At 36.2% G+C, this 12,522-nt stretch overlaps 2 protein-coding genes and 1 long non-coding RNA gene across 6 annotated transcripts in view; 1 reads left to right on the top strand and 2 right to left on the bottom strand.

Annotated features, from left to right (window-relative positions):
• The window catches only part of LOC125664562 (multiple epidermal growth factor-like domains protein 10), a 182,250-nt gene that overhangs the window by 72,762 nt on the left and 96,966 nt on the right, over window positions 1-12,522 (top strand). The window lies entirely within an intron of this gene.
• LOC125664485 (uncharacterized) overlaps window positions 3,247-12,522 on the bottom strand; it is a 299,224-nt gene continuing 289,948 nt past the window's right edge. The window contains exons 9-10 of the mRNA XM_056151371.1: window positions 5,615-5,664; window positions 3,247-5,497 (exon numbers count right to left, since the gene is read on the bottom strand). Coding sequence (XP_056007346.1) covers window positions 5,325-5,497; window positions 5,615-5,664 — 223 coding nt within the window. The 3' untranslated portion in view covers window positions 3,247-5,324. The remainder of the gene's footprint in view (window positions 5,498-5,614; window positions 5,665-12,522) is intronic.
• Window positions 5,671-11,629, bottom strand: LOC125665036 (uncharacterized). Its single transcript, XR_008799231.1, has 5 exons — window positions 11,534-11,629; window positions 11,381-11,430; window positions 10,503-10,634; window positions 6,679-6,727; window positions 5,671-6,410 (listed from the first exon to the last, which is right to left on the bottom strand). It is a non-coding gene; the product is annotated as an uncharacterized LOC125665036 (long non-coding RNA).

Genomic DNA, 12,522 nt, shown 5'->3' with positions numbered 1-12,522 from the left:
TACAAAATAGAGAGTTGGGCAAATACGGACCCCTGGACACACCAGAGGTGGGATCAGGTGCCTAGTAGTAGTAAGCATACCCTGTTGACCGGTCACACCCGCCGCACATTCTAAATGATTGTAGATATTCTACACATTTTTTAAACCTGTAATGAGCATGGGATATTCTTAATGAAATGAAATTTGAATTTGGTTTTTACAGTAGTCACAAAAGTTGATGTGATGTAATTTGATAAAAGTATGCATGCTTACTCCTTCTGTTTTATGGAATTTCACGAGAAATATGATTAAGTCCTACATTCTACGGAATTTATTCCCAGTATAGTAACAGATTAATATGAATATTTAGGAAAGAATCATATATGGAGTTGAATTCAAGAAAAAAATAAATTCTATAAAAATCATTTCTTAACATTTTAAGGAGAATCAATTACTCTGTAACACAAAGGCGAATTTTAAAAACTGCAACGCCAGCTGTTACCAATCCTGTCAATAGAATGGATTTCATGTTGTACATTGCGATTTTGAATAGATTTTTCTCTCTAGAGAAAAGTATTTAGTGAAGAAATAGTACTGCAATGCCTTTCCATATTCGATCTGAGAGTTCAAAATATTTGTTGAAATTCGGATTTCTGATTTTCGAGGTTTAACGTTGATTGCTGGGATTCAGTTCTACTGCGGAGGAAGTTTCAGCGTAGTGGTAAATGCAGCATTTCAGCAGATACATTCCGAATAATGTCTTATCAGATGTTTGAAGAGGTCTTACTAAAATTATTTGTAGAAAATATGAAACATTGCAACGGATAATATATTACCTAATTTAATTCCTTTTACCCTGTGACAATTTCTATTAATGCATCCCCCAATAATAATAACGCATGAATATTGAAAAAAATAATGAAATAAAGCTTACGAGAAATAAAAAAATAAATACTATCAATTCTGATTACTTGAGATAAAACCATAAAGTTTCAATACGAAATTAGATACTACGAGGTGCATGTAACCGATTCCCTATTTCGAAAATAATCATTGTTAGATATCAGAGTCGTGCCTATCTATTTTGTATTGCTTGTAGGAGTTATGAGATTGATCACTGTTCGTTATCTTCACCTTGCATATGTAAATACCCTAAATCAATGAAATAGAATAATCAAATATTAATGCTTTGGATATAATGAAGGTTGAAGATAACGAACAGATATATATATATATATATATATATATATATATATATATATATATATATAATGAATTGTAGGCCCGTACTAAGTCACGGTCGACTTTCGGAAACCATAACGTATATGGTCGACCGCCTCCTGGTGACGAATTATAAATTCTGCTTGACAAGATACAAAAATAGAAATGGCGACATACACACATTATATGTACTCTGTATGACATACACGGAAGTAAAAAATAATAAATTGATGGTTTTTCTGAGAAAAGGCGCAAGTAAAATTGTTAAATAAACGCTACGAAATTACAAGATGGAGGTTTTCATTCAAAACCTGCCGATGATATGATACATGTGTAAGTCCAGCTAATGTCTGAATTATATTCATTGGAGACGCTATATATAGCTCCATGACTACTGGACATGCGTATAAGATTGACTGACTCTACCATTATCTCACCGTTAGATTCCTTCTTACCGTATGAAATATATTTGCAATTATTGTAACACTTGATAAAACCATTCCTTATGTTTTACAGTGGTTAACAACCTTTGCAGATGTTTTAGACTTGAAAGAGATGAAGATAACAGTGATCAAGTCTATAACTCCTATACGGAACACAAAATAGAGAGTTGGGAAAACACAGACCTTTGTATATACCAGAGGTGGGATCAGGTGTAAAGGAGAAATAAACATCCTACCAACTGGTCAGGTAAACAGAGAGATCGGTGGTTAAAATCAGTTCGTAAAGAACGGTCTTACAATCTGTATGGAATAAGTCTTGAACTTGAAATGTGTTAGAATACAAAATTGAACTTTTTTATGACAATTATGTTGCTCATCTTGACAGGATATATTGCTTTGTTAGTAAATTTGAGTTTAAAGAACTTGCGGCAAGATTCGAGAGGAATGTAATAAAAAAGTTCAGTCTTGTATTCCCACATATTTCATGTCCAAGTCAACATCCTGTATTTCCTAAAATTATACTTTTACTATGCATCTATACATTTTAATTACAAACTTTGCAGTGCCAAGATATGGTTAATCCAACTACGTGTACCTTGTTTTGTCTTCTTTCAATTATAGTGCAGCTGGACATGTCATTACTGGTGATGTTGATCTAGTTGAAAATGAGGACCTTAAATAACTTATTTCAAAAGGTCCTAAATTCAGAGAACCTCGGCCTTTCAATTGGCAACATGACATCATCTCTGTTATGAATTACGACTATGTCAGATGATGGACTGATTAGGGAAAAAAGACAATAATACCTTGTCGGAATGGAATAAAAGTAAATGAGGGATATTGAAATCCTGTATTAGACACATGGAAACATTTATCCTTTAGTAAACCAGAAGTCATCAAGAACTAGATAGGTCAAATAGGGGATATGTTTTGTTTCCAAATGACAAACCTTGTAACAACATTGTCTTCGTTTGTAAAGTTCATTATTACAACTGTATGTTAAAGGACCTTGGCACTATTTCCATATTTGTTAAATGTACTTATACTGTAAATATTCTTGCAAAAAATGAAAATCATCAAAATCATGCTTCACTTTTAGACACATTTAATATCCCGATCAAAGCGTTGCATGAATACCGAATTCTTAAACTTAAAAAAAAAAACCTTACAAAGAAAGGTTTTCAATTCAACATTCAGATATATCGACGACGTTTTATCTAAGAAGAATAATAATTTTCATTCATTTTTTCCAGGTTGACCATCGGAATTACTCTTCTTGGAAACATGAATTTGATGTCCTTTGTTATCTTTAAAATTATCTGGTCGTGTGGGGATCCGGATTAGAATAGGCCATCAGTAACCCTTGTTTGTCGTAAAAGGCGACTGAATGGGATGGCCCTTCAGATGAGACCGCAAATACCAAGGCATCGTGTAACACAAGATCCCTCCTAATCAAAGTCCGTAAGCACCAACCATAGCCTAAATACAGCCCTTCAACGGCAATGGTGACGTCTCCATGTGAGTTAAATATTCTCGAGAGGGACGTTAAACAATAAAAAATCAATCCATCAATCTATCATAATAATCTTCCATTAGAATAACAGTTTTCATTATGATTATTGTATAGCTTACAAAACCATGTCCTAGTTGACTTCTGATTGCAGCTGATCATTTTAATTAACAAACCAATTATTACCCGGGTTGAAATATTTTGCGAGGAGTAACCAGGCGGAGGGAATCGAACATTTGTTCTTAAAACTATGATATTGAAAAGATGAATGATGACAATTATTCATTTCTTGACAAGCCTTTATTAACTTCAGATTGCTATATATTCGACAATTGTGTAATAAATTAATAAATGCAATAGATATCATTACGCATACAATAATAATAACAATATAACAAGAACACATGTAATAATGAAAAACAACACATAATAGTTATGATAATGATACAAAAAATAATGATAATCATGCAAGGTGAAGATAACGAACAGTTATCAATCTCATAACTCCTATAAGCAATAGAAAATAGATAGTTGGGTAAAAACGGGCCCCTGGACACACCAGAGGTGGGAATCAGGTGCCTAGTGTGTCTTTGTTCCAAGTTTTAGGTGTTCTCTGTACACCATGTCATTCAGTCAAGAAAACATCTATGTATAATTCGTACAAGGTAAACTCTACATAGAAAATCAAAATCAAGAAAGCACTGTTGACCATCAATCAAAAGTGAATAATATTTGCCTGTGATCACTTGGAAATACAGTCAGAATCATTGCCACGATTTATATCATCGTCAATTTTATTTCTCTTTAAAATACCAGAATTTGGCCACAATATTTCTTGGATGTTTCACTCATTCCATATCCCAATGCGATGTACTATTTCCATGGAGATTTCATAGTCCAGTCGGAATTTCCTCTTGACGATGTCTTGAAGATCTACTTCCGTGTCTTCCACTCTCTCCTCTATTCCGATGAAGACAAGATTGTCCCTCATATTCAGGACCTCTACGTCAGTAACTTTTTCTTGTAAAATTGTGTTAATGTCTCTGATTCCACAGAGTTCCTCTTTACACTTGTAGATTTGTGTTAATGTCTCTGATTTTACCGAGTTCCTCTGTACACTTTGGCTCAAAGTCTTCTGTAACTGAGTATGCTGGTTTAATCTTTATTCCGAGATTGCGCTTATGTTTGTTTCTGCTGCGCATTTCACCGAGTCGAACACATTCCGTATAACACTTACATTTGAATCCATGTTTTTTAAAGTCATCGTCCATGTTCTTCATATTGTTACTAAGTTTATCTACATGGTATTTAACATAATTTATTATATTGTAAAGTTGATTAAAGCTGGCAATTTCATTTTCAATTTCACATAATCGTACCTATAGCCGTCAATGTTTGTTTCAATGTTTGTGAGTTTGTGTTCATATGTGTTTGCATTTGCGATAGTTGTATCAAAACTGCATAAATGGACACCAGTGTCAGATTACCATCACCATCATTAACAATGTGTCTTTGGGTACATTTCCTGTTTGACCATACGAGCTACAGCGTGGCTTTCAGTGACGAGTTTAACAGCATCAGTAACAGACATATTGTCCACTGAATCAGTGTTATTCATTTATGTACACAGCGCATCTTTTATTTTCAAATATTCAATTTTTCTCTCATGTTTGTAAATAAAGATTAGTGTCACAGTGGGAACGCTGAAATTTTGAAATTATACGTAGTGCCATTTTGAAGTGGATTAGGCCTTTACCAGAAGTTTCTTGAAGTTCGGCAGTAGTTGTCGACTATAAATAATATTTTAATATACATGTAGTTTGGTTTCTTTAAAGCTTTTAGCTGTTGAAGGATAGGAAAACACTGCTTCACGGTGCTAAGCATCTCGTGGTTTTTTGGATTATGGGTAATAAAGAACGGGGATTGTTTGTTACGTGCACTCCGTTGTGAAGTGAAGAAGTCAGAAGTTCCTTGTGGGTTTGGCCTTTTCTTACTATTAAACGGTCAGTATAAAGTCATGGCAAAACTTTTGAGCCAATGGATTTAGAGTGTCAGTTCGCGCAGAATGCAAGCTGTATTCAATATTTTTTTTGTCATAATACAAGTTTTCATGGTCTATCATTTACACAGAACCAGAGTTTATTATAATACAAGATTTTGCGGTGTATCGTTTACACAGAACCAGAGTTTTCTCCATTCAGTCCTGTAACCATCGGTAAAATATAGATTTCCTGGTCCTCCACTGAATCACCTTGATTTGTTGTTTGATGACGTAGTCCTGTGTACAAAACCAGCTGTCCTTGAACTTGGGTTGCAGGTGTGTAAAGTGAATTGTTCTGTTCATCTGAATGAAGCATCATATTGTCGTTACACTTTCAGTTAAATGGTAGAATATACATTGTAACAATGTAATTAGAAAACAATATCAGATATAAAAGGAAATTTACTATAAATGACGTACGATTTAGAGCTAAGAATCCGTGCAATCTTCTGAATTTGTAGAAAAGGTATCTAGGGGAAACAGAAAAATAGGTTTACAGTTGTGATTTATAAAAATTTATAACAGCCATTCTTCGTTAGTACATGGGATTCTGCATAAGCCATTTGGTACACATAATCAAATAAATTTGCACACTTGCTGTCTGACGTGTTTCATACCGATTGTTAGGTCGTTCTTGGCACACTAATTTTGACTACGGATAACTCTGTTTACCTGATCAAGATATAGGGCTCATGGCGGGTGCGGTTACTCTGGTATATCCAGGGGTCCGTTTTACACAACTTTCGATTTTATATTGCTTATAGGAGTTATAAGATTGATCACTGTTCGTAATCGTCACCTTCCAAGAAAATTAAAGCTTTGTTTCATTCACAAAAAAAAAAAAAAATAAAAAATTAATGACCCGGGTTCTTATGATTTTGAAATAATTCACATGCAAATTACAACTTCTAATTGGTAAACTCTGCTTAATAAATGTTTAATACCCTCTAAACTTGTTTTGAACATATTTCATTGACATCAAATAAGGTCAGGACAAAAGTTCTCGCCACTTACTAACTTGTACCCTCTAACCCAAAGCCACAGTTCTACTCTTTACCCTTATAACGAAGTATATAAATATATTGCTAATATGTGAGAAATGTTGCATACTTACACGATGGCAACCAATGATAAAACGATAACCACGCTTTGTATATATTGTGAGAAGAGGAGTCCAGGTTTAACAGTATTCATCAATTCGTCCCTTTCCTGACCTCTGTAAGATACATGAAAAGAACAAGAGCTAACCCCAAAACGACCAACTGCTCCTGATGCTAAAAATCAAACCTGAGAAACGACCAACTGCTCCTGATGCTAGAAGTCAAACTTAAGAAACGACCAACCACCGAGCAGAGGTGAGCGGCCGTGTGATATTGAACGCGATGCTCTAACCACTCGGCAACGGAGACCCCCCAAATAAAAAAGTGAAGATAACTGACAGTGATACATTTTACAATCTTAATAAGTAAATATTTTTAACAAACCTCGTAGTCAACACACTGTGAGTTACTCGTTGTGTTGTCTCCTCTACCACTGATCGTTGTCCGGAAATAAAAAAAGAAAAGATCAACAGAAAGATACATGTAATCGCGATAGATGATGGTGCAGGGGTTTCAACAGTCTTACTTAAAGTCAGCAGTTTGCAAATTATATGGTCGTTATAACAATCTAGTTTGCCAATACAACCTAACAATAGTCAAAACTAGTGTGCTAAAACGGACTACAATCGGTATGAAACAAGTCAAACAGCATTTGACCCAACCATAGGTTGTGCAGGCAATTGTAATCATGAAAACAACCATATAATTTTAAAGTAAACTCTTGAAACCCCTGTACATTTAATTTGTTTGTCAGGAGACTGCTTTGATTTAAGAATTGATCATGCTCAGAACTAAGTCTGGCGTATTGAATATTTATTGATTGATTGATTATTGTTTAACGTCCCTCTCGAGAATATTTCACTCATATGGAGACGTCAACACTGCCGGTGTAGGGCAGCAAAATTTAGGCCTATGCTCGGCGCTTATGGCCATTGAGGAGAGCGGGATCTTTATCGTGTAACACCTGCTGTGACACGGGACCTCGGGTTTTGCGGTCTCATCCGAGGTACCACTCCATTTAGTCGCCTCTTACGACAAGCAATGGGGGTACTGAGGACCTATTCTAACCTGGATCCCCATGGAAGAGATATAAATAATGGAATATTGATACATAATGTGAGAAGTTAAGAATGAGGAAGCTGATGAGATCATCCCGTTTATCATGGAGTTGAGATGTCAGTTTGCCGTTAACATCTACTTTTAAAAAAATGTCTAAGTACACAGCAGATGTGAACACTTTGTTGTGTCGTTTATTTCGAGTTTACTGGGATATATCGAGTGAAAATGATTGTTTTTAATAGATATAACGTTGTCAATATATCTAAATGTTGAGTTAAAGGTCACAGCAAGATGTTTATCAGTGACGTAGGAATGCATATGCAGTAACAAAATGAATTTCGTTCGCAAACTGAAATGTTTAGAACTGCAGTGATTGATATTTAAGAATCACAAATATCTTGATAGAAGACATGACTTTTCAACACTATACACGACCATTCCTCACGATAAATTAAAGACTAGACTTTTTGACATCATAGACAGTTGCTTCTTCAACAAAAACGGAAAACGGAAATATTCATATCTAGTGATCAGTCATTCAAAAACTTACTTTGTTAAACACCACTCTGATTCCACTTTCTGAAGTTGAAATAAAAAAATATGCTAGAGTTCCTCATTGACAATATCTTCGTGGTCTTTGGTAATCAGGTCTTCCAACAGTCTGTTGGAATTCCCATGGGCACGAATTGTGCTCCTTTGTTAGCTAACCTGTTTTTATATTCATATGAAGCAGAATTTATTCAAAAACCTCTACGTGAGAAGAAAAAATATCTCGCTGTGACCTTCAATTCGACATTTAGATATATCGATGACGTTTTGTCTATTAACAATGATAGCTTTCATTCATATGTCGATTTGATATATCCCTGTGAGCTCGAAATAAAGGACACCACAGAGTCGTCCACTTCTGCTTCCTACTTAGATATTTTATTGAAAGTAGACATTAACGGCAAACTAACAACTCAACTGTACGACAAACGGGATGATTTCAGCTTCTCCATCGTCAACTTCCCACATTTATGTAGCAATATTCCATTATCACCTGCATATGGTGTTTATATATCTCAACTGATTCGATATGCAAGAGCTTGTTCTGGGTATAGTCAGTTTTTAAATCGAGGTAAGCTACTGACAAACAAGTTGATGGTACAGGGATTTCAACAGTCTCGATTGAAGTCAGCATTTCGGAAATTCTATGGTCGTTATAACGATATAGTTTGTCAATACAACCTCGCATTGGGTCAAATGCTGTCTGACGTGTTTCATACCGATTGTTAAGCCGTTCTTGACACACTGATTTTGACTGCGGATAACTCCGTTTACCTGATCAGGACATGGGGCTCACGGCGGGTGTGACCGGTCAACAGGGGATGCTTACTCCTCCTAGGCACCTGATCCCGCCTCTGGTGTGTCCAGGGGTCCGTGTTTGCCCAACTATCTATTTTGTATTGCTTGTAGGAGTTATGAGATTGATCACTGTTCGTTATCTTCACCTTGCATTGCTATCAATTGAGATCATTATCAAACTCTGATACCAAATGTAACATGCCGTCGTATGACTGCCTCGACATATGTAGAAAGTTGCACATGCAGCTATCTAAATCACAAGGGGACTCTTATTTTTCCAAGGCATCTAATCTCACCTCTGTTATAAGACACCTAATCTCACCCCTGTTATAAGACACCTAATCTCACCTCTGTTATAAGACACCTAATCTCACCCCTGTTATAAGACACCTAATCTCACCCCTGTTATAAGACACCTAATCTCACCCCTGTTATAAGACACCTAATCTCACCTCTGTTATAAGACACCTAATCTCACCCCTGTTATAAAACACCTAATCTCACCCCTGTTATAAGACACCTAATCTCACCCCTGTTATAAAACACCTAATCTCACCCCTGTTATAAAACACCTAATCTCACCCCTGTTATAAGACACCTAATCTCACCCCTGTTATAAGACACCTAATCTCACCTCTGTTATAAGGTACCTAATCTCACCCCTGTTATAAGGCACCTAATCTCACCTCTGTTATAAGGCACCTGATCTCACCTCTGTTATAAGGCACCTGGTCTCACCTCTGTTATAAGGCATCTAATCTCACCCCTGTTGTAAAACACCTAATCTCACCCCTGTTATAAGACACCTAATCTCACCCCTGTTATAAGGTACCTAATCTCACCCCTGTTATAAGGCACCTGATCTCACCACTGTTATAAGGTACCTGATCTCACCCCTGTTATAAGGTACCTGATCTCACCCCTGTTATAAGGCACCTGATCTCACCCTTGTTATAAGGCACCTGATCTCACCCTTGTTATAAGGTACCTGATCTCACCCCTGTTATAAGGCACCTGATCTCACCCTTGTTATAAGGCACCTGATCTCACCTCTGTTATAAGACATCTAATCTCACCCCTGTTATAAAACACCCGATCTCACCCCTGTTATAAGACACCTAATCTCACCCCTGTTATAAGGCACCTAATCTCACCTCTGTTATAAGGCACTGGATCTCACCCCTGTTAGAAGGCACTTGATCTCACTCCTGTTATAAGGCACTTGATCTCACCCCTGTTATAAGGCATCTAATCTCACCCCTGTTATAAGGCACCTAATCTCACCCCTGTTATAAGGCACCTGATCTCACCCCTGTTAGAAGGCACTTGATCTCACTCCTGTTATAAGGCACTTGACCTCATCCCTGTTATAAGGCATCTAATCTCACCCCTGTTATAAGGCACCTGATCTCACCTCTGTTATAAGGCACCTGATCTCACCCCTGTTATAAGGCACCTGATTTCAACTCTGTTACAAGATACCTGATATCAACTCTGTTACAAGATTACTAATCTCACCCCTGTTATAAGGCACTTAATTTCACCCCTGTTATAAGGCACCTATTCTCACGGGACATCTTTTTTAAAGGTTATTTTCGAGGACCCGTGAAATTCACATGCCGAGTGTTTGGCGATGGAACTGTCACTACCTGTTTTAACGACTTACATCTGCCATGGCCGGAATCGAACCCCGACCCTCTTCATGCGTGACGAACGCTCTACCTTTAGGCCACCGTGACGTCATTATACTAAACAGTTGACTTTACACGACACAAAGATACTAGCATATGAATTTCACATACCTGAACATTTCCCATCGACCTTGTCGCAGCTTTCATTACAAGCTCGAGAACACGCTTCTTTACAAAGTCTGCCATAATATCCATCAGGACATGTTAGAATGCAGTTTATACCATACGTTCCAGCTTCACATTCTACAAAAACTGAAACCTTCATAATTAAACCCTGACTATGGTAGTTATAATGAAACCAAAATCCTACATTTCTCAAATCTGTATACATAAAAATAAACATTCCAAGGTGAGTGTAAGGAAGTATCTGTAAAACACAAGCCCATGTTATCATGAACCAAAAACTATTCACATAATTATTTGCAACTGTATCTTCTCCCACCTCTGTTTTACATACAGCGGCCAGATCTCTTAACGTAATTAGTATTACTGGTGGACTGTTAGTTCCCGAGGGTCTCTACAGCCCAGTAGCTAAGTACTTCGTTACTAGTTTGAAAATGCGGATGTATATTTAATTGCTGTTATAAAATTTAGAAATTCATTTCAAAATAAGGATTATCTCCTTCATGCATAGCTCTTATCCGTACCCGAATTTGACTCCACCCCCTTTTTTGGCACGCTGTTTTTGGCTATATTTAGCTCTAAAACTTCATTGTTATTTCGGATTTCCAACATTTCGGTTGAGCATCACTGAAGAGACATAATTTGTCGAAATGCGAATCTGGTGCATCAAAATTGATACCGTATAAGTTTTACATTATAGAAGTTATATGACATTGATCACTGTTCGTTATCTTCCACTTCATTTAAATACAGAATGGACTCCCATCGAGATTATACATTTTATAGAAATTTTTTAGGATACATGTACGGCAACAAAGCTTTTAAATCATTGTATTCTAGGATTGTATATAAGAATCATGATTTACCTGTACACTGGTTATTGTGCAGCCTGTAACCAACACAGCATTTTCCTGATCTGAAAAGGATTGCAGTCATTAAAATGTCTGTTTTTGAATATGTGACATGGTTCCTATCAATAAATTAAACAATACATTAAAATGTAAATGATTCTCTCGTACCCACACATTTTGCTGTCCGATATAGGAGATACACAGATTAAGTTTAGAACTACATGTATAAAGAAATTAGATATAACCTCCATTTTGTTTACATGATATAAGATTCCTCCAATTCTTCCTGACATAAGTGGAGATAGCTCGCAGCAGTTTTCACCTATCAACACTTCGCCGCGAGTTACGTCCCTTTGAGGTGTCAGCCAAAGGTCAATCGGTGAAAAACCAAGTTTTCCTTCTTTACCTTACCAAATGTAAGATGTTATTACTTTGAATTTTAGCCAATTACCAAGTATTCATACAAATGAATGGGTTGCCCCAATCTGGGGCATATTGTAGTTGACTGCAATTGATGGAAAAATAACAGATGTCAAAGCTACAGATAGGAAAATTACAAAGGCCAACGTAGGGAAATACGATTTTTATCCGGGAGATGGCGGACAAGGGACGTAACTTTCGCGAAGTGTTGAAGAGGAAACAAGCAGACCATAAAACGGAAATATATATTCGGGTATTTTGATTACATTTAGGCATACTCTTGGCGACGTTCTTACTTAAATTAAACACTATTCTAAATTAAAAGTTAAAAACATGAACGCTGATCAATCTCATAACTCATTCATTTACATGTAACTTTATAGTGGTCATAGACATTTTGCGGAAGAATCTTGTGTTAATTAGAGTTAGGAAAATAATGCGTGGATTGCCAAAAATTGTTGAGTAGAACGCAATCATATTTTCTAAAGTGCTGTTCGATGTCCTCCTATTCAAATGAATTATAGAAAATAAGATGGCTTTTGGATTTATTTTTTTTGGGTCATGAATATAAACACTTGAATTAAAAAAGTCGATTGATTCGGATAAAATTACTTGTAATGACATGTACACCAAGGAATATATAACAGGTCTGCTAATATGTGTATTTAATATACATGTTAAAGTACATACGAATAAATTATGTCTGCCTTCTGTGGGTATTTACAAAATATATTGAA

This window comes from Ostrea edulis, chromosome 1 (assembly GCF_947568905.1).
Source record: "Ostrea edulis chromosome 1, xbOstEdul1.1, whole genome shotgun sequence".
NCBI lineage: Eukaryota > Metazoa > Mollusca > Bivalvia > Ostreida > Ostreidae > Ostrea > Ostrea edulis.
This window is presented reverse-complemented; position numbering and strand designations above follow the sequence as displayed.